This window comes from Stylophora pistillata, chromosome 5 (assembly GCF_964205215.1).
Source record: "Stylophora pistillata chromosome 5, jaStyPist1.2, whole genome shotgun sequence".
Taxonomy (NCBI): Eukaryota; Metazoa; Cnidaria; class Anthozoa; order Scleractinia; family Pocilloporidae; genus Stylophora; species Stylophora pistillata.
The window spans coordinates 39,619,890-39,639,549 of NC_142523.1; the positions used below are offsets into that span (position 1 = coordinate 39,619,890).

General features: G+C 39.5%; 1 protein-coding gene across 2 annotated transcripts; it reads right to left on the minus strand.

Moving 5' to 3' along the window:
• Positions 1–140: 140 nt before the first annotated feature.
• On the minus strand, positions 141–18,510 carry LOC111335982 (E3 ubiquitin-protein ligase PDZRN3). Of its 2 annotated transcripts, none has more exons than XM_022941992.2 (8): positions 17,769–18,510; positions 17,152–17,235; positions 16,391–16,495; positions 9,140–9,679; positions 8,512–8,598; positions 6,986–7,048; positions 6,458–6,556; positions 141–3,081 (listed from the first exon to the last, which is right to left on the minus strand). In XM_022941992.2, the coding sequence occupies exons 1-8, from the start codon at positions 18,486–18,488 to the stop codon at positions 1,783–1,785; spliced, it is 2,997 nt and encodes a 998-aa protein (XP_022797727.2). In that variant the 5' UTR covers positions 18,489–18,510; the 3' UTR covers positions 141–1,782. The 2 variants fall into 2 exon arrangements, with proteins under 2 accessions (XP_022797727.2, XP_022797728.1); XM_022941993.2 differs by lacking the exon at positions 17,769–18,510 and adding an exon at positions 17,349–17,698.
• Positions 18,511–19,660: the final 1,150 nt, after the last annotated feature.

Below are 19,660 nucleotides of genomic sequence, written 5' to 3' on the forward strand. Positions count from 1 at the left end.
AACCTTCCCTTACTTGTTTAATCAGTAAGAACTGGAGTGATATAATTTTATGGGGGAGAGGGAGAGGAGGATGAGGTCATCTTCACTCAATCTCGAGTAAGCTGAATACCTTACCGTGTCGTGAACAACCAAAACGCATATCCAGCATAAAAACAAGTAGTTTTATTTACAATAATTCTACTTTTCAGCCCATTTTATCAGGCCATAGACGGTTGGTCTATTTTAAGTTTACTATGTGCATTTGCAATTGGGAATTTTATCAACTTGCTTGCGTTTAAGTTCGCCAAACGAGCAAAAATTGAAGGCCAACAAAGAACTCAACATAAAGAAAATACTTTTTTCTCAAAATTGGCTGAAAAAAAAAACAACTGAAAGATACAATACAAGAAACAAACAAACAACAAAAAGTCTTATAACTTCTAGTAAATTGTCCTGAAAAAAATTAATTTCAGTTCTTAGTCACTGTAGTCTCCTTTGCAGCCATTTTATCTTTCTGGGGGGAAGGCGAGTGCGTATGTGTGTGGGAGGGGGGGAACGGGGTGGGGAAATAGCGTCGCTTTACATTGCAAGAATCGGCTGCAAAGTAGACCATTGCCATTTCTTTCGCTGTTTGACAACAAAAACATTAATATATTTGATAGATAGTTCTTAAAATCGATGTAATTTTTGGAACTTAAACTTCTCTTTCTCATAATACTACATCTCTTCCTTTATACATAGATACAATCCGAGAATTAACTGTTTTACTGTACTTTATGGCAATAAATTACAAGCCACACCTAGCACAGACGGTATATTGGCACACGCAACTCCTAAAGGTACTATACATGTCCAACAACGAACCGCTGCAAACATCATTTATTATATGGCTGTGTCTCACAAGGACTGGGAACTACCGAATTTGATTGGCTGAAATCAATATTAAAAGCGGTCTAGATTTTCCCATCTAGACTGGCATCTAGACCAGTCTAGAAAAAAACGGTACAAAGAATATAAAAAATTGGCATATAAGACACAGCCATATAATAAACATCTTATTAACCGAGCTAGGTCGGTCTGTATGGGAGAATCTTGACCTCTGTCGCTGGTACAGACCTCACTGCGTTCGGTCTGTACTGGCGACCTCGGTCAAGATTCTCCCATACAGACCTCCCGCTTGGTTAATAAGAACTAAATAATAAACTTAAATATACTATTTCTGGCTGACTTTTTTGTTTCTTCATGACATAAACTAATAAAACATTCAAAGTTGCTCTACGAGGAGGATTATTGACAGTTTAACAAAAATGAGCTACAAAAAGGTTTCCAGTCTTTCTCCAATTGAAGATAAAGCGCATTTATAAATATCCTTGTGCTTCGAATTGTGGTAGGCAGCTTTAGTAAACACCCAAATTCCAGTTAAGGTACTGCACGGGCGTTTTTGCATGCGCTGTGTATGCGGTCACATCCCGCCGACATGCGTTGCACCACGTGCAGTCGCTTTCCACATTCCGGCGAGCGTCAGTCGTCAATTTCAGCACTTCCTACCAAACCTCAACAAGCATACAGTAATTAGACACTTCTTCCAAGGTCTTCTTGTTACCTCGAAAGCAATACAGAACTAGTAGACAAAAATATAATGCAAAACAAAATAGGCTAGTAAAATGTCTCCTGACTTCATAAAACTCAATATTCGTGGCCTGTAATCTCTGAAGTATTCACACATTTTTCCATAATTGTTGTTTCACAGATTCACCATTCTTTCCACTGTGGTACCACGGATAAGGCCCACAGGTGACCCCATTACACTGTGGTCACATGAATAGGTCCCACAGGTGACCCATCCGGGTTTCGTTGGGTTAAATATTCTCGAACTGTGGTAAAGTCGTCGAACTGTTTTTTATTCATTTTACGATGACTCATCTCTACAATGATATCCCGACGTCCTTTGCCACTCTCTGAACCGCTGCCCGTGTGCGGGCTTTCGCATTCTTTCAGCTGTTGCAGTTTTTGGATTTTTTTCCGGCGCGCCTCTCGCACCCGTTCTAAATGTCGCCTCCGGTCCTCTCTCGGCCAATAGCGGCCTTGATAAATAGTTTGAGTATCGTCGTCAGTCGTAATACCTTTGCGTTCGTCCGTGATTTTTTGCGCACGTTCGCGCAGAAGTTTGTTCCGCGCTTGTCGAGCGGGCGTCGCGGGTCTCTTACGCACAAAAATTTGACTACCGTCCTTGGACATGCGCACTTTCCATTCCATGTTCTGTTGAGAACCATTGAGTGATTGGTTCTCAACGAGGTTGGACTTCTTTTTACTCCGATGATCGTGATAATCACTCTTTCCGAAGACGTCCGACTCTCCGATTAAGTTAATATGCTGGCTCGAGTCCTTACTTACAGCCCTTATGTAGGAAGCGCGAATTGTCCTGCTAACGTTGCCTAGTTTGCTATTGCGCTTTGGCTCCGAGTGTCTGCTGCGATCCCGTTCGCTACGAGCTTCATCATGGTGATTGTCTTTATGTGAGTCACGATTCCTTCGGCGTTCTCTGCTCTTCTCCTTATCCTTTTCCTTTCTAGGTGGCGAGTTACCATTGCGTGTAGGCGAGCGAGAACTTTTACTCGGAGACCCGTTGCTGTGACGTCGCGAACGAGAATTTTCCGGTGAGCGCTCTTTGCTATTTCGACTTGAGTCCTTCCCGGAATGGCCACGAGATTTCCCAGAGCAGTTATTTCCAGGAGAAAACGCTCTATCTTCCTTCTCTCGCGAGGAACTACTGCCCTGTCGTTCTCGCATGTTAGAATCGTCCTTTGTAGAGCATTTATCGCTACCTTCGTGAGAATTTCTCCGAGAATCAGCCAAATGCGGGGCTTCCTCCCCGAGTTCTAGCTCAGAGCTTTCGTCGTTTTTAGTGCTCTCATCTGTTCTTCCAACACCGCTGTCCTTTTCGCATTTCTCTCCGTTAGCTTTTTCACAGTGAAGTGCATCGTTTAATTCTTCGTCTTCCTCTTTGATGACGTCAATTCTGAAATTGCTTAACTCGGCATCAATCGGATCCACGAAGCTCCATTCCTGACTTCCCTCGCTGCCAATCAGAGTCGCTCGTACCTACAAGACAAATGAATAGATATGAAATAACGTAAGGACGAATTTGGAGGATGGAGGGGGGTGGGGTGGGGAGATCCTAGGTATGGTTTGATGTCAATACCCGCAGTCTGACAGTGTTTAGCAATTAAACGGGATTTTTGTTACAGAGGGTCGTGTTTTTTAAGGTCTCAGCAGCAAATCCCCGCTGGAGCTTTTCTCAAATCAGTGCCCCACGAGAACTATAATCATTTCTGCACAATGGGTTGGGCGATTCAGAGGGGTTTCGTTTTAACGTGGTTTCTTGAACCAAGTCTTTTTCCTTTTTTCTTTCCCGAAACCGGATGGAGAAGGTATACCGCTAACAGGATAAAAGTAGCCACGGTACACAGCAGTGGTATGAAATAGCCACAACTGGCCTTTAGATGATATGCGATACATTGATATTCACAAGTGCAGTGCAGGTAAAGCAAACCCCTTTAAAGAGTTCAAGGAACCCATTCTACTTTCCCTCGCTCCTGACATGCACGTGGTTTAGAAGCCTACATTACGGTAACGAGCATTAGGTGGCATCGTCGGGGCCTGAAATATTCTTTCAGGCTCTAGCTATCGCTGTTGTCAGACTGCATTACTTCAATCAGTTTATTATAACGATAAAAACTATTCACAATTTCACGTATCGTTTGGGGAATTCCTCGGTTAAAATAAGCCAGTATCCCGCAAGGAGCTAAGTCTATTTAATTCTCTAAACGGAAATTTTTGACAAATTATTATTATTTAATAAAGCTTACCAGCGAATTTAATAAGATTGGGTAACATCCTTTTGAAAACCGCCTGTAATCTAATTTGTTTTTAAGTAAGAAGATTTTGATTATATTTTCTAGCTCGCTAAAAGAACGCTTTAAACTTTTCCAATAAGCTGATTCAATGTCCTGCTAAGTGCGTTGACATAAACGTAATTCGTAGTCACATTCTTCAAAAGCTCGGAAATCTGCGGTTAGACTGATCCTTCTTAAAATCAGTAGGATTAAAATTTAGAAGTTTCACTCCACAGTAAAGGTTGAAAAAACATCTCTGATTTTATGAGTAATGCAGTAACCATAGCTTGATATGCGCAATTTTGGTAACTTAAAAAATAACATCACGAGAAATAGAACACGTTTTCACGACAAAAAGGAAGCTATGATCAAACATCGACGCCATGTTCACACAAATAAAGCCTAGAAATCGCCTGTAATGGTATTTGGTTGACACAAAAACAAAAGCAGTCGTCTTTGTGGACAATTTATACGCACGATTTGTCCGCAGTTTTCGTGTTTAAGGTTTCATGTCAAATAGACTACAGAGTTAAGGTGGTTCCGTAGTATTTCATCACCTTTCCTCCAGAAGACACCTTGAAAGAATGCCTACGTCAAAAACAACAGCTTTATTCTTCGAAATAATTAAGGTGGGTATTAAAGAGATGAACGATACATTCAAAAGGAACTAGTTTTATCATCTTTGGTCAAAGCCGCATGATTAAAAGACAAATTCGCGGCTAGGGACGTGTAAGATAAGCCGTACTTAGCGGTGAACAATTTCGAGGATTAAACCTTTCTTGTTTGAGAACAGTGATGAAGAGCAAATTAATCCAATTAGCTGAAGAACGTGTTCCAGGTTTGTACTTCAACGAATCTCTCAAGATGTAACTCGCTTTTCTTATCACACGAAGTGTTAAGGGCACGTGACAACTTCAGAACAGAAAGCGAAAACCTATTCAGAAGATTTTCTTGATCTAAATCGTACAGAACGTTTTCGTGACAAGAATGAACTTCGATGAATGGTTTTCGCAGCATTTTCAATAACGACGGGGTTATTTCTTAAACCGCTATTAAAACATCTTCCACTGATGATAAGGTATGCGATTTTGCAATTAAGTACACAAACTTACACGCAAGGCTATAAAATTGCGTGACTTGAAACAATCGAGGATTTCCGAAACCATTTGAAAGCAGCAATGTCATTCAGCCATCTCGGAAGATTAGAGATTCCGGACTTAAATAAGATTAAAAATGAAATTGTAATGAATCACTTCGACGGTAAACACAAGCTTAGTCTGAACTTGTGTCTGAAAAGGCCGATTTTGTTTGAGTTGTAGAAAATCCCTCCTATAATATTTCAATGACATTTAAAAGCTTTGCGTAGCAACACAGCGCAGTTAATTTCGGATGTTTCCCTACACTAAATGGGTTTCCATTCGTTTTATCTTTCTTTTAAGTTTCTTTTCATTCATAAAAACAACTCTGGCTCATGTCATTCTTGGATTCGTCTTTAATTACATTTGGTCCACAGATGGCGTTTATTAGACCTGAAAATTTACAAAGGACCCGCAAACTTTTATCCTTCAAGTACATTTAACCTCATTAAATTACTTCAAGGAGTTGAAACAAAGAAAGGGGAAAAAAAAAAGGCGCACCATCGCTGCCAAAATAGTCCAGCTCACTAAATAATTGAAAGAAGTTTTTCCAAACAAGATAAAAATTTGGCAAGGCAGAAAAAAAATTCTTTTTTTCTAGTTTCAAATGCGTGCATATCAAAGGCCATCAATTGTTAGCTTGTAAGCTTTTTGTTAATTAGTGTTTGAGTGCAGTTTTCGAATGCCAATGTTCTAATATTCGCCTTGTATAAATAAAATTTATCTCGTCTTTGATTTAAGGCGGCGTAAAAAGAACGTAATCCTAAGTTTCGAATCCTTTCAATCAATTTTATACCAGTTAATCCAGCGAGATACGGTAAACATCTTTTATCATAATCTCGCCGCGCTGAGCGCACCACGACCTTGGTCAGAGGGTGTAATGATTTTGAAAGCTTGACACAGTTCTTTGCTAAGTAAGCAAACTTCAAAACTCATTATCCATGAGAATTTAATTCATATAAAAAGTGGATATACTTGTCACTCAGGAACCACATAACCGAACCGTGTTGGATGCAAGATGCTAAAGTCATCGATGTGGCTAAAATTAGCTTTAAGGCTTGTAAACAAAACAAAAATCTTGAGCTTAGAGCCCATGGTTTGTAAACCAAACAAACTCACAGCCTCAAAGCCGATGTCTTGATAACCAAACAGAACTCAAAATTATAAGATATCATGGCTAGATTTGCCAAAAACATGCAAAGAGTCCAAGCACATCGACGGAATTGTAATCTGAGTTGTGGTTTTTTCTAAAACAAGGAAAACCGGGCAAAGCAAATCCTTAATGCTGCGTGGAAGGCGACAGCTTTCGCTACTGAACAATCCCTGTTCATCTCGCATACTAATCAAGGCGAATAATGGCGAATAAGGGAAAATATTTCATAAGTGGCCATATCTATGTGGGATTGGCCTTATCTATGTAGGGTTATACTATATTTTAAGTCCTACCTCTTGTGCGGGTCTCGCAACAAGAAACTTGATAGTCGAGGTCGATTCGTAAACTAATGGTTCGATGTCACCAAGATTGGTCACTGAAACGTCATTTATCTGTGAAAACAAAGCAAAAACACTTTTCAAATAGAATCTTACGGAGCACTTTCCTTTAGAGCAGTATTCAATTGAGTCCAAATGCAGCGTAGTTAAGTGGGCGATCACATCTCATTTACACAAAAAAAAAATATGGCTGGTTATTTACACTTAATTTTCTGTCCATCTTTTATTTTGGTCCTTTAAAAATCTAAGTAGTAAAATATAGCGTATTATCGAAGACTGTCTTTGAACAATTTTTTCCCCGCGCGTACATCTCACTCGCGCGACGCGCGTGAAAACGAGCATACTCTACGTGTTATGCATTTGAAAGCCAGTTTGCGTGGGACAAACACAATTCATGGCACCGTATTGAAGTGGACACCATGATCTTGCTGATGAACTGCTTCAAACATTTTCTATTTCGACCAATTTTAATGGGCGCTATACCTTTAACACTGTATCGCACAATGTCAATCTACCATCAAAGTACGCAACAGACCCAGGTTCAATCTAAAAGAAGAAAATATTACATAAGTTATATTGGTTTCCCAACTCGAACGGTTCCATCGTATCTTGAAATGAGTCCGCCCCCTCCCCTCCCCTCCCCCCGTACACGTGAGAGACGCCTGACATTAGTACTCAGCAAGAAGGAACGAAGTCTCAACCAACCCAGGACAGAGGACAATTTGTTGTGTTACTGGTTGACACACATCACTTTCCCATTACTTGTGTATTTCAGCCAGGAGAATAAAAAGGTACTAGACGAAGGTCAGGGAAGCCTGAAATGCGGGAATGAGGTAGGGAACGGATTAAGGCATTGCGATGAACTGGCATTCCGTCCATGGGAGGGGGGAAACAATACTCCTTTTCGGTCCATGGCAGTGTAACCGATCTTAACATAAGCCCGCACCTTTAATTCGGAGGTGGGATGGGGGCTTTAGGTGGACTTTGAGTCCTGGAACATTCAAGACAAAAGTAACTTTGATCTTCAAACGCGCATAATTAATGTAAAGAGGGTCTCAATGCGTTAAACTGTCAGCCGTTGGGTGTACAAAATTACAAATTTTAACCATTCGTCGTAAGAGCTGTCACCCATCGAGACCCTCTGTAAAGGTGTAGGAAAAGAAATTTCGAAAGTGCATCTGACCAGTTTCTCTTTCAAACATTATACAAATCTGAGAAACAAGACGTAACTATATCCTACACCGACAAACTAGATCAGAGGTCCTGCTCTGTCAAGCTAATAAGATTTCTCCGTGGGTGGCTGCGCGAGCTCTTTTGTACTTTTTCAGGACTTAACAAGATTTGGGAGACCGCTAATTAACACATTATTAAATGCGCACACTAAAAAGGATAGTGTCTTGAAAAAGATCTCTTGTCTGGGTAAACACAGACAAGCAGACAGAAACCCTTTCTGAGAGATGTCCACCGTGGCGCCACATAATCGAGCGGTAAGTGGTAGTAAAGAACGTGATGATGCATTTTTGTTTTTTGGGCTTTTGTTTTGTACTGTTATTTTTTTTTTAACCAAGAAGGTAATCAGCAACGAATCAGGGATAGGTGAAAAACCTTCAACACCCTGTCTATATATTTGAATTATTTAACCGGCTTAAAACATGTGCACGAGCGCGTTCTTTACGTAGTTACAAGTAATGAACCGCTCCCCCCCCCCCCCCCACTTAAGTCTTCCCTTATTCTCCTTCCCATCCAGGGGTAGTTGTCTTCACCATCCTTCTATAGGGTTAAAGTTTCACTTATCAACATTTTTCCTCAGAAAAACATATATGTTGTGCTCTGCGCATAAAGTTATGTAATATAGGGCTTTCGTTTTTCACCCGGGCATTGCATTATGCTTTCGAAAAATACTAAGGTCCGTCTAACTTCAATAATACACCGGGCGTCACACTGGGCACTTAATACTAAACACCTACATGTACCAATGTAAACGATGTATGTTGGTGAATCTAACTTACTTCGCACACATAGACTGTAGATTCGTCTTCTTCGGCACAACAGAATGTTAATCCTAAATCTCTGTTTGCTATCCACAGGGTTATTTCCTAAAGAAATAAATAAACTAAACTTCAACCTAACGATAGTTACATAGGGTCGAGAGTAACACGGAAGTGCATTCAAGGCTCTTTGTTTGGTCTTTAAACCAGGCGCCACTTTCTAACCAATCAGATTCACGTTTATTACTTGAAGCAATCGTGACTATCGCATTTTCCCGCGCTTAGAATCGGCTGGGCGCGGTTACTCCGAGTTCTTGTTAACCCCCTCTGTTATTCATCGATGTTTCTATTGGACGATGAGATTATTTTTGTGTCTATTTTATCACTCCTTGAACTCTTCACAATTCCTCTACTTTTCGATGCAAAACGCTCGATATTTTAGGAGGAATGGCTCATCTAGGCCAGCATAGTCAGATAGTCAGTCTGTAAGTCAAACAGTAAGAGTAAGTCAGACAGATAGACAGTCAGTCTCTCAGTCAGACAATCAGCCAGCCAGTAAGTAAGTCAGTGAGTCAGGCAGTCAGTCAGTTAAGTCGCAAGCCCAGTCGGGCAATCCAACCACCGGCTTTTAAGAATGAAATAACTTTACCTCGTACTCGTAATCAAACTCGGGATCGAAATAAATCTCGTCGGAAACCGCTGTCACATAAGGCTGAGCTTGCAGATCACAGTTTGAATTGTCATCAACGTCATGTACGTAATTTACATCCTTCACAAGAAGATTGACGCGGGGCAGTGTTCCCTGCTCGCTTCCAACAATGTTCTCAGAGCTCGGTAAGCTCTCGCTGGTCGAGCGGAAATTCTCTACATCCTCCCTACAAAATGACTCTATCCGACGGTGAGAACACTCCGAGCTACTTGTTCCGTCGTCCAGGGACTTCTCAAACGGAATAAGCAAGTCTTGTCTTGGGCTGTATCGATCGTGGATTCCGCTGTCCGTATCCACATTTTCCATGTCTTGAGAGAGAAAAAGTTCTGTTTGTGTTCCTGTTGAAGTTAGGCAAGGTACACAATCGACGATGGAGTCGATGCACTTTCGCTTCACTACAATATTCAGAGGTTCCGAAGCGGTTTTGATGACTTCTACAGCTGTAGCGTGACTGGCCTCTGTCAAATCGACCCCATTCACCTGAGATCAAAAAAAGAACGCCATGTCATTTTTGTCTCTCGAATTTCTCACTTCTTAGGGAAAGGAACAGAAGGACAGAAAGAACCCTGCAAGAAATTTTTTCGCGACTAACCACTACATCGTTATTTTCCATGACATTCGTTTTTGCTATGTCACGCAACGCTTTTCGAAAAGAGAGGCAGCTTTGCATGACATGCCAAAAGAAGGTTGATAGGAAGAATTCGAAATTAACATGCAAAGACAGTTCTGGAGTTCTAATCGCACTTGTGGCTACAAAAAAACACAATGGAATCCGCGTGGCTGTGAAATATAACTCTCACCAGTCTTCACTGAACTGATCTTCGGCTGTCATTGAAGATAACACTGCAAATAATAAGCTGTCACTTTATAGATAAATTACGCGAATGCACTGCGCTGCCATTCGCGTCCTTTTAGACACATCCGAGACTCCATGTGATGTCGAGAAGTAACACCACAAACCTGATGTATGTAATGGACTAGTCGACAATGTTTGCATGAAAACGATATCGACAAAGGGAATTTAATGATTCTTTTCGAGTGTTCATTTTCACTCCAGACTCATTAAAATGTCCATCAAAATTGTTTGCCTCATTGTTTAGGAAGAGCAGGTTGGATAAAATTACAAAAGGGAATAAATTGGGAACGTGTGTACAGTGTTCGAGAAAAAAATTTCCATTTGTACACTGTTGCCATTTCAATATTATCTTTACGCATCACACAGGTATCCTCAAAGTTTCCTTTCAAAATAAGTTTTTCTGTACTCTCCGGGAACTACTGGAAACCAAACCGTTTGGATGTTGTGCCATTGTATAGAAACGACGCTTCACTGAGGAGTGTAAAAAATTACCTTCTCATTATCAGTTCATCGCTGGGTAGAATTGTGATCAGAGTTAAGAAAAATAACAGCTTGGGTGTTTTGAATGATTTAAGACCGAGTTTCCAGCTGCAGTATTGAAGGAAATGAATGGCAGACAGGAATTAATTATGAGAAATAGAAAGTTTCAGACAATGGAAAGTTGTTCATTTGAGCGAAACACTGTCGCTAAATTTTAAGCCTGGTCGCTTTAGATTAGAAATTATTCCAGAAACGTGGGCTGGCTATCAAAATGGCTGTAAAGCGAATCGCTAGACACACAGAGAAATTAAATATCAGCAATACGCTTAGCATGTTACAGTCATTTACAATCATTAATTCAAAACCACATCCTGGAAGTTCTACCCACAAAGTAGTCAAAATCCGCATACTTACTTCAAAGACGCACTCTCTATGTTAATGTGAAATTTTTGTACCGAATTATCATCGACTTTTCTGATACGGTCGATAGTCAATTTTGTCTCAGTTTCGTTATCACTTAGCGACTTTACAAAGCTGCGTTTTAACTTGCAAAATGTACGTTGAATAACATTTTCCCGCTATTTTCCCGCCAATAACTGAGAATCATTCATCGATCGATAGAGATAAAAGTAGAACCATCTCAATATGTCATTCGTATCAGGAAAGATAGCCGATGGTTTTGAAACGTAAAGAATGCACAACTGATAAAAACTTTCGGTTCAGTAGATAGGAAAAATATAAGAAATCGTTTTTAAACATTTAGACGATGCTCGCAACTTTGGTATGAGGCGCTATTCAAAGTTCAAACAAATTGTAATCTAGAGGAAAACGTTGCGAAACAGCTGTAAACATATGCCTTTTCTTGCCTTAAAAATACAGCGAGTCGGGGCGGGTTTACCCTGTTCGAACTGGAAATACGATATATTTCTGTTTACATAGGGATTGGAGTAAAATGTAGAGGTTTAGAAGACGCGTTCAGCGAACTGCTCATAATCGGAGTTTTAATCGGAGACTTAGAAAATTGGTGAATAATAACCATAAAACAAACGAAAAAATACAAAGTGATAGGAACACCTTGTCGAAGGCTTTGTCATGGCAACCGAGGTGAGGCATATTCATCTCAGAACAAAGTTCGATACACGAACTACAAATTTTGAAAACAAAACTTGAATTCCATCAGCTTCGGAGAAATCAACGAAAACCGCTTTAAAAATCCAATAAAACTGCTTAGAAATAGAAAATTTGACAAAAATTGACCCACAAAAATTGACTTTAAAATATTACTCCTTTCAAACACGTGATAACAAAATGGAGGTTTAAAAGCAACGAGTTATACAAAAAACGAACAAATATTAAAATAACAACGAAAAACTAAGTGGCCTCAATGTCTTCAAATATTCAAATATTGGAAAATTATATTGGGAAAACTAAGTAGTTTTCAGTTTTCTTAATGTACTGCTTAGTTCCAAATGGATTTGAAATTCGCTTACCAAAGAGGAACGGATGAATTAATATCAGGATTAATTTTTTATAGGACTCTTCACGGAATATTTGGCGATGTAAACTAGATCTTTACTGTGTCGTGACATTAAAACATTAATTTTGAGAGGAATATTTCCTTTTTTGTCCTCTAACAAGAGCGAAAAAGCGGAGGGAGTCGAGTTTATGTCAATATTTTGTCTTGTTATTAAGAAATTAGGATCTTTCACTAATGCACAGTTCCTAAGTTAATTACTATTTTTGCATATACAACAAACATATCATCTCTCAGAGAAAAAGGCGCTTCAATATAATAATTACAAACGCATGAGGAAACCTTTGCATGGCATAAAAACTATACTATACACTAATATAATCAAAGTGAAAACAAATGTGAAAAAAATGCTTGTTTTTTTTTTTTTTTTTCAAAAATTTTGTCCATACATGTTTCACATATCTATGACAAAGGTTGCAAAATAACATAGACTTTCAGTGTTACTAATAAAAGCACATTGGGAAATAGTATTTGAATAAATCACAAATATATTTTCTTTACCACTGAAAGATCTGCCCAGGGCAAACTAATTCTCGGGCCTAAAATATCCTGAAGGAAATAATTTTTGCGACAAACATGGACTATGTTTAAATAAGGTGAAAAAGCATTTTGTCGAAAAAAAGGTTGTCATTTGGATAATGAAGCGAACATACAATGCATTCGTTCTACAAACATATTTTGCACAGTTGATAACCGAAATAGGAAAAATCCGTGAATTAGTTTTATTTTTCATCTACACCAAGTTTCTAACTTCAGATCGATTTAAAGAGATGGGTGGGACTATACGAAAGAGAAGTTTGACATTACATAATAACAAAAGCAAACGACAAGCTGCTTTCCATAGTCTCGTGTAGATTACACCTGCTCGACACACTTATAAATAATGCAAAATAATTCTGGTGTCCTTAAAATCCAATTTAGAACACTTAGTTTAAAATTTAACACCCTTTACCTTTTAAAATCCACCACTTTCGAAATGAATTTTGACCCCGAAATTATCGCAAAATTGGCACGCATTTCTTTAGTCGCCAGCTAACGACTTGCTCCATCGTAAAATTAACAGGTTTCTTTTGACAACCTAATCGCATGTCTGCCACTTTGCTCTAGGTTATTTGTTGATAGCAATTCCTTGAATAACCCATTCGGGTACATATCGCTTAGCATCATCGTTTGTATTGCTTCGCAAAGCAAAGTGATTCTCTTCACATTAAATAATGGCAGCTTTCATCGTTCCGAAATTACAGAGAAAGTGCAGCTATTATACACTAAAGAGTCATTTTTTATTTCTTTTAATTTCTCTGATGAATTCTTCTGCTGTCAAATTGTAGCAATAAAGTCTGCACTTTAGGTAATGAGTATTTTAAAACGCTTCTTTCTTTAAATGCCGATTTCACTTCATTTTCGAGCGGATTTAAATAACAGTTTTCCGAGTGCGTAATAAAGATCTCTAAAACTTTCAACATAAGGAGTTTAGTTGACATTTTTATTTGACTTCATCAAGTATATCCTTTCTGCTACATCGCATTTAATATCACTTAAAGATATTATATAGCCAAATATCACGCGGTTTTCTTTTTATTTTAAAAAATTCTACATAATACGTAATTGGCTTTTCGCAAATGACAGGAAATTTCAGATGGGTTCTCGAACAAGCCCCCCTTAACAAGTGACCCCGTGTATTTTTCTGAATGGTGTTTTTCTATGTAGAAAAATCCCTTTAAAATTTCATTTTTCACGGAGCAATAAGCTTATGTTAAGAAAAAGGAAAGCCAATATCGTAACACAGTGGGTTATATTTTTTGTAAATGCACCGCTAACTATTAATCCAAGCCGACTCTAATCTTCAAAGCGAAATCACAAAAAAGCTATAAACAATCCACGCGATAGTATTTCGCCACAATGCAAGTAACAACAATACATTTGATAAACTTAAGGGATTAACGGTAAAACAGTGTGAAGCGATCTAAATTTCATAAAAAATTCACAACTTGATTCAATATGTTGCCAAAAAGAACCCGGGTGATATTCAAACTTACCTCAAAAACCTCCCATACAGTTGCCAATATAAAACAACCATTAATCTTCTGATGGCGGAAAATCTTTGATGACTCTCAATGATTGATTTCGAAGCAGTGCCAAAGAAGATGGCCTTTCGAGAATTTAACGCTTGCTCAAAACAAACAGAGCCATTAAATTACCGAAAAATCGGGAGTTTAAGAAAAATGACCGCATGTGGTAAACTTTTTGAGGAACAGTTTCGACCTCCTAAAAATAATTTGCGAAAAAGCAATACAAGGCACGTTAACACTTGACAACTTTATAAACAGAACACTTTTGTCGCATTAAACGAGTTCATTCATGACCGTCAGAAAATGATGATATTCTTTGCAGCTGCGTTAGGAAAAAGCCTTCCATGAAAGATATAAGGGAAATTTCGCCTTAAAAGTACCGAATGATAGCAAAGTACTTTATAATACACCAAGTTGTCCCTGTTTAACGTTGTAACACTTAACAGACGGATTAAAATATTTACTGTGTGTCTCTGTAATGCCTTGCATAACACGAGAAGGTTGGAGCTGTTGCAACGGATGTTCCCCTCAAAAGCATAGTTGAGCGTTGAAAGATTTTCAAAGTTTGATATTTCACCGCGAGAAATGATATGACAGGAATAACATTCCCGACTAAAATCGCCTTAATTGATTCCAGTTAGACTACAGTTCCCACCAATTCAGAAGTGGTCAAAGTACGCTGTTGTCTTTAATTGATTTCTGCGAATATATATTCTTTTCGTCGCAGGAAAGATAGCCGAATTCAAGGAGTGGCAACGAGTTTGAGCCTAGTTTAGTTACAAGCGTGCTTTAGATTCCATTGCCGGAAAACGCATTGATTCACTTGCGATTCCGTGAAATTTAAGCTGAGAAAGTCCACTCGTTTTTTCTGAGGAATAACAGACATGCTTTACAATTGAAAGGTATGGGCAAACTATTCGGCCGCGATCCTGCAACGCGTTAACGCACTAAGGTCCCTCAGTGCCATGAAATTAGTCCTTTACAGTTGTTTTTTTTACCTTTAAAGCGGCAGTAAATGACAATCAAAAGAAATCTGGAGTTAAATCCGTAAACTTATACTGTATTTCTTCACAACTGTGCCTCGAAGGCAGTTTTCCGAGACAAAAACCGGTGATATAAATTAAAGATTACTTCTATTTTTTCCACCCATAAATCGACAAACTCAAGTCTCGCCTATGGCTGCGAAAGCGGTTTATCTCCTATTGTTATCGATCTTCAACTAATATCTGGAAACCCAAAATATACTTTTTATATTGTTCAACTGACAGATCAATTTCCGATAAACGCCTTTTGAAAAGCGCAGCGAGAGCCTCGACTCTTCCCACACAATGGGTCCTTGCTTTTGTCTTATTTATTTGGTCGGAGCAGGTGGTCAAAAAACACACAGAACCAAATTGGAATCTTTGCTTTTCTTATCGCAGCCAGAGAGAGGGACTCCATAAGACCCTCGCGTGACAGCGAAGTGGGTTCCCACTGAGACCAAGAGATTGACAATTCACATGGGGCCCGCATAGCGAAGACATCTATTTTCCAACTGTGGTAAATGCACTTTGGTAGACAAATGCGACTATGATTTGCTGCGAAAGCGTGTGAATTATACATTAACCACGCGGTGGGGACTATTGAAATACAACAGAGCGAAAAATAAACAGTAAAGTGGCTTTTCGAGTTCCTCAATTCGATTCCTTGCGAAATAATATGGTAATCTTTGAAAACTATTTAAATGTCGTGAGCTGGAGGTTTCGAGTTCGCTGACAAAAAACCGCTTAAGACGGGAAATCCAATTCGTTTACGATGAGGTGGAAAGAATAAGAGCTAAAGTTAAAAGCCACATTTGTTTACAACGGGAAATAAAGAAAGTAAGAGTGCCTGTTCTTCCCTAGCGGAAGCAGATGGATTGTTAGTTACTTCATTAATCCGAGAGTTGACAGTCGGAAATCTACAAATACGCTGAGCTAAATTACCATCAATTCTCAGTAAATAAATCCATTGCAAAGAACTCTGCAGCGATGTTTAGCCATACAGAAGAACAACAGATCACTGTTATAAGTTTACAAAGTAGGTTATCGAGACAATGAGGAGATTTAATAACATAGCGCGGCTCGGAACGAGAAAGTATTTGATATGATTGAAAAATCAACACGACGCACGTCATGCAATCAGTCATGAAAAAAAAAAAGCCCTCTCAAAGTGCACGCGCGAGGGAGATTTTAATGAAAGGAGGCGGGTAGCAAAGAATCTCACATTTTTACCTTGAGGATTACGTCGTAAATTTTCAGGCCGTCTTCCTTCGATGCTGGCCCGCCGTCTGCGACCTTCGAAACCACAATTCCCCCACCAACTGAATTGTTTCCGACCTGATAATGAGGATAAAAGAAAATTCTATAGCTCACGTCTAATCCCAAACAAAGCCTCGTAGTCCACTACGAGGAATGCACGGTAACAGAATCCGAACTTTCCGCGCGTTTGAAACAATGCAGGAGGAAATCGCGCGCGGGTTTCTACAGCATAGTCAATGTAAATTTCAAATAGACAAAAGTGGGGTTATTTATTTCACAACAACGGCTTCCAGCCGCGTTTACGAGTACATTCTTTCAAAGACTACACAAAACAAAACAAAGAGCAGTTCAAAAGAAATGGTCTTTCCTAAGGGATTCTATCTATCACTCGGCTGCTACCACAAACGGGGGTTCTTGATTCAACTGCGCTTAACGTGATAACGAAATTATACGACTTTGATAAGGTTTTAGTTGGGCGCTAATCTTTTTACGCACTCGCACCACATGTCTAGGCGATGAGGGTTGCTCACCATGATAAAGTGCAAGGAGTCGCAAAGAAAACAACGGTAAATTAATAGAATATGAAGCGCGGTCTTCAAATGTTAAGAAACTGTCGCGCGTCGCTCACTAATTTCGAACGCAAAATATGATTTGTTTGCGCGACAGAGACGGAATTCTCAAACAAGTGACAATTTAGAGCATTACGCCTGTCTAAAATAACTAATGTTGTATACCTCTATGCCTCCCATGATATTGAACCCGAGCGAGCCACCGTTCCCGCGGACGAGAGATATTTCGACCTCGATCTCATCGGCGGTCTATAAAGGCAAACACAACTCAGCCTCACTGATATTTGTAATCAAAAGCATATAAAAATCGCATAATATTCGCTCGTGTCTGGTTACTTATAACTCAATAATGAGTCGCTCACCGTGGCAAGAAAAACAGTCTGGTGTCGGAGTAACGGCTTGATTCGAGAGTAACATCTTTCACAGTTCTGAGCGCAAGGTATTGTCCGATTAGTGCCCTGCGTCAACTTTCAGGTCAAACTTTGAATATTTTTGGATCGCGCGCTCCGGCTATTAAAATTGACAACGCAAAGAAGCGTGTTCGTGTCAAGAGTCTACGTTCTCCCGAGTGTATCGTTTGAGCCGATGTAGCTCCAACAGCGCACACTAATTGATCAAAACGATCTGGGTATTGATCTGGTAGAGTCACTGCACGTTCAAAAACATACAAGCCATTCTGCGGTTTGTACCTCAAATCAAACATTTCACTGCGTATAACTAGTGCGCGCTCAATTGGAAAATCTTAATCAAACATTGGCCCGATTGGGCTAATTTTAACGTACCTGGTCACCGCGCACATCAGCCTGCTTCTGAAAAAAACCCACTTGTAAACGGTACTCTTTTAATTGCCTTTCGAAATTAAGCACCTGAACTTGGTAGCTATGAAGTTCATTTTCCAGATTTAAAATTCTATCTTGGTTGGCCTCTTCTCTTCTCGCTATCCTCTCGCAGGCCAATTCCTTTTCTTGCTCCGCCCTTGTCAGTTTCATTTGAAGCGAAGCGACTTGCGTTTGAAGGGCCTTTATGCAGTCATGTGTGGTAGAGTCTTGGTATAGCAATGGTAGACCACAGCCATTCTCGCAGACAACAACTCGAGCGAATTCGCGAGTTTCCGGAGAGTTCGCATCGCGTTCCATAATTTTCCCTCCGGAAGTGTTTCTATTAAAGTAGTGGCATTTTAAAAGATGAGACTGAATATTTTCTACGTGTAAAATGGCCGGGCAGCCTCGGCGAAAATTCTCACAACGAATATTTTGCTTAGCGATAAGACTGCTGAGCGGCAGAATCTTCTTCAAATCATCGACAGAAATCTGTTCGCATGTGAGTGGACATGATCCGCTCTCGGCTGCCCATTGAATAATACACTGGGCACAAAATACGTGGCCACATGGGGTTGCTAAGGGCTCCTCTAGAACACCGAAACATATCCCACACTTCAAATCATCGTCAACTGGTTCCAAAAACCTGTCCACGTCGAACCCCATGCTCGTCCCACCGAGCATAAAAAGAAACACTGAAAATGCCTGATAAATGATACGCTTCGTTCTTTTGAACTTTGCGACAAAATACAAAGGCGGGGCTAGGAAACTAGATCACGTCAATGACGGTTGCTGTCAAATGGACTGGCGTGCGCTGATTGGGTAACGGCTCATTGCACATGTTATTTTCCGGCGAACAGGACCGCTCTCTTGTGTATGGCGCGAAATCAAAACATAGATTTTCATGTCACGAGAATTCGGAAGTCACGGGGAAAAAAAATTAACAATTTTTGGGACACCGATGCATGTTATGATAAAAAAAAATCTGTGATTTCACTTACACAAAAAAAGAATCGTGCAATTATTTTCATTATTTCCACGTGTTCCCAAGAGAGTTTTGAATCTTTAAACACCAGTTAGCTATTGTTATGTTGATTAGTGGGTGAATTATGAATTTTTTTTATCGTGGCTGTCAACTTCTCGGAGCGGTTTGAAATATACAGGTAATTTACTTCCTGCAAACTTGCACTGAAAATCAAAACAAATTTCGAAGCGAATTTCTCTAGGGGAATAATCACGATTTATCAGGCTTTATGAGCGGAGGGATTTTCTTTCTCGTCCAGCTGCCAATTTCTGGTCCACGAAGTCGTACAGTTTTTGGCCATTCCGCAGAAAAAAAATATGACGCTTTTGTTGACGCATAGCCTTGTACTTTATTAACACACGCGCCGTTTCCTTTGAAGCTCCACTGTAACTTTGTGAAAGTGAAGGCGAAAGTGATAATTGCAAATATTGATGTAAACCGCTGGACTTCACTCAAGCACGTACATACGCCATATAAAAAGCTTGAAAGTTCGCACTTGCACATTTGATGAGAATGAGGCAACGATCTTAGACCTTTTTCTTTTTCACAGTCGCAAATGGGAGACCAGAACATAAAAAGAAAATGTGATTAAAATAGAAGAGCAGTGAAAAACACCATTTGGAGAGACAAAAGTCCTATTTATTGTAAAACATTTCTGAATAGCTTAATTTACCTTGTGTTTGGTTAATACAGCTCAATAATCACTTCTTCAGCTAGTTTAGATTCATAAAGAACTCGCCGACACAATTAGACAAGTTACCGATCTTTTCAATCAGTTTAGTAGTCATTTCACAGCACCAATTGTTGATTTTTTTCCTCCGAAAGCAGCTGA

Bases quoted from the DNA above. Each gene is read 5' to 3' on its own strand.
- LOC111335982 (XM_022941992.2), bottom strand. From the start codon at position 18,488: ATGCTCGGTGGGACGAGCATGGGGTTCGACGTGGACAGGTTTTTGGAA. The intron at 9,680-16,390 runs GTAAAAATGTGA...TTTTGATCTCAG, and splicing joins TTTACGACGTAATCCTCAAG to GTGAATGGGGTCGATTTGAC. The intron at 6,557-6,985 runs GTATAGCGCCCA...TTGTTTTCACAG, and splicing joins TGTGCGATACAGTGTTAAAG to ATAAATGACGTTTCAGTGAC.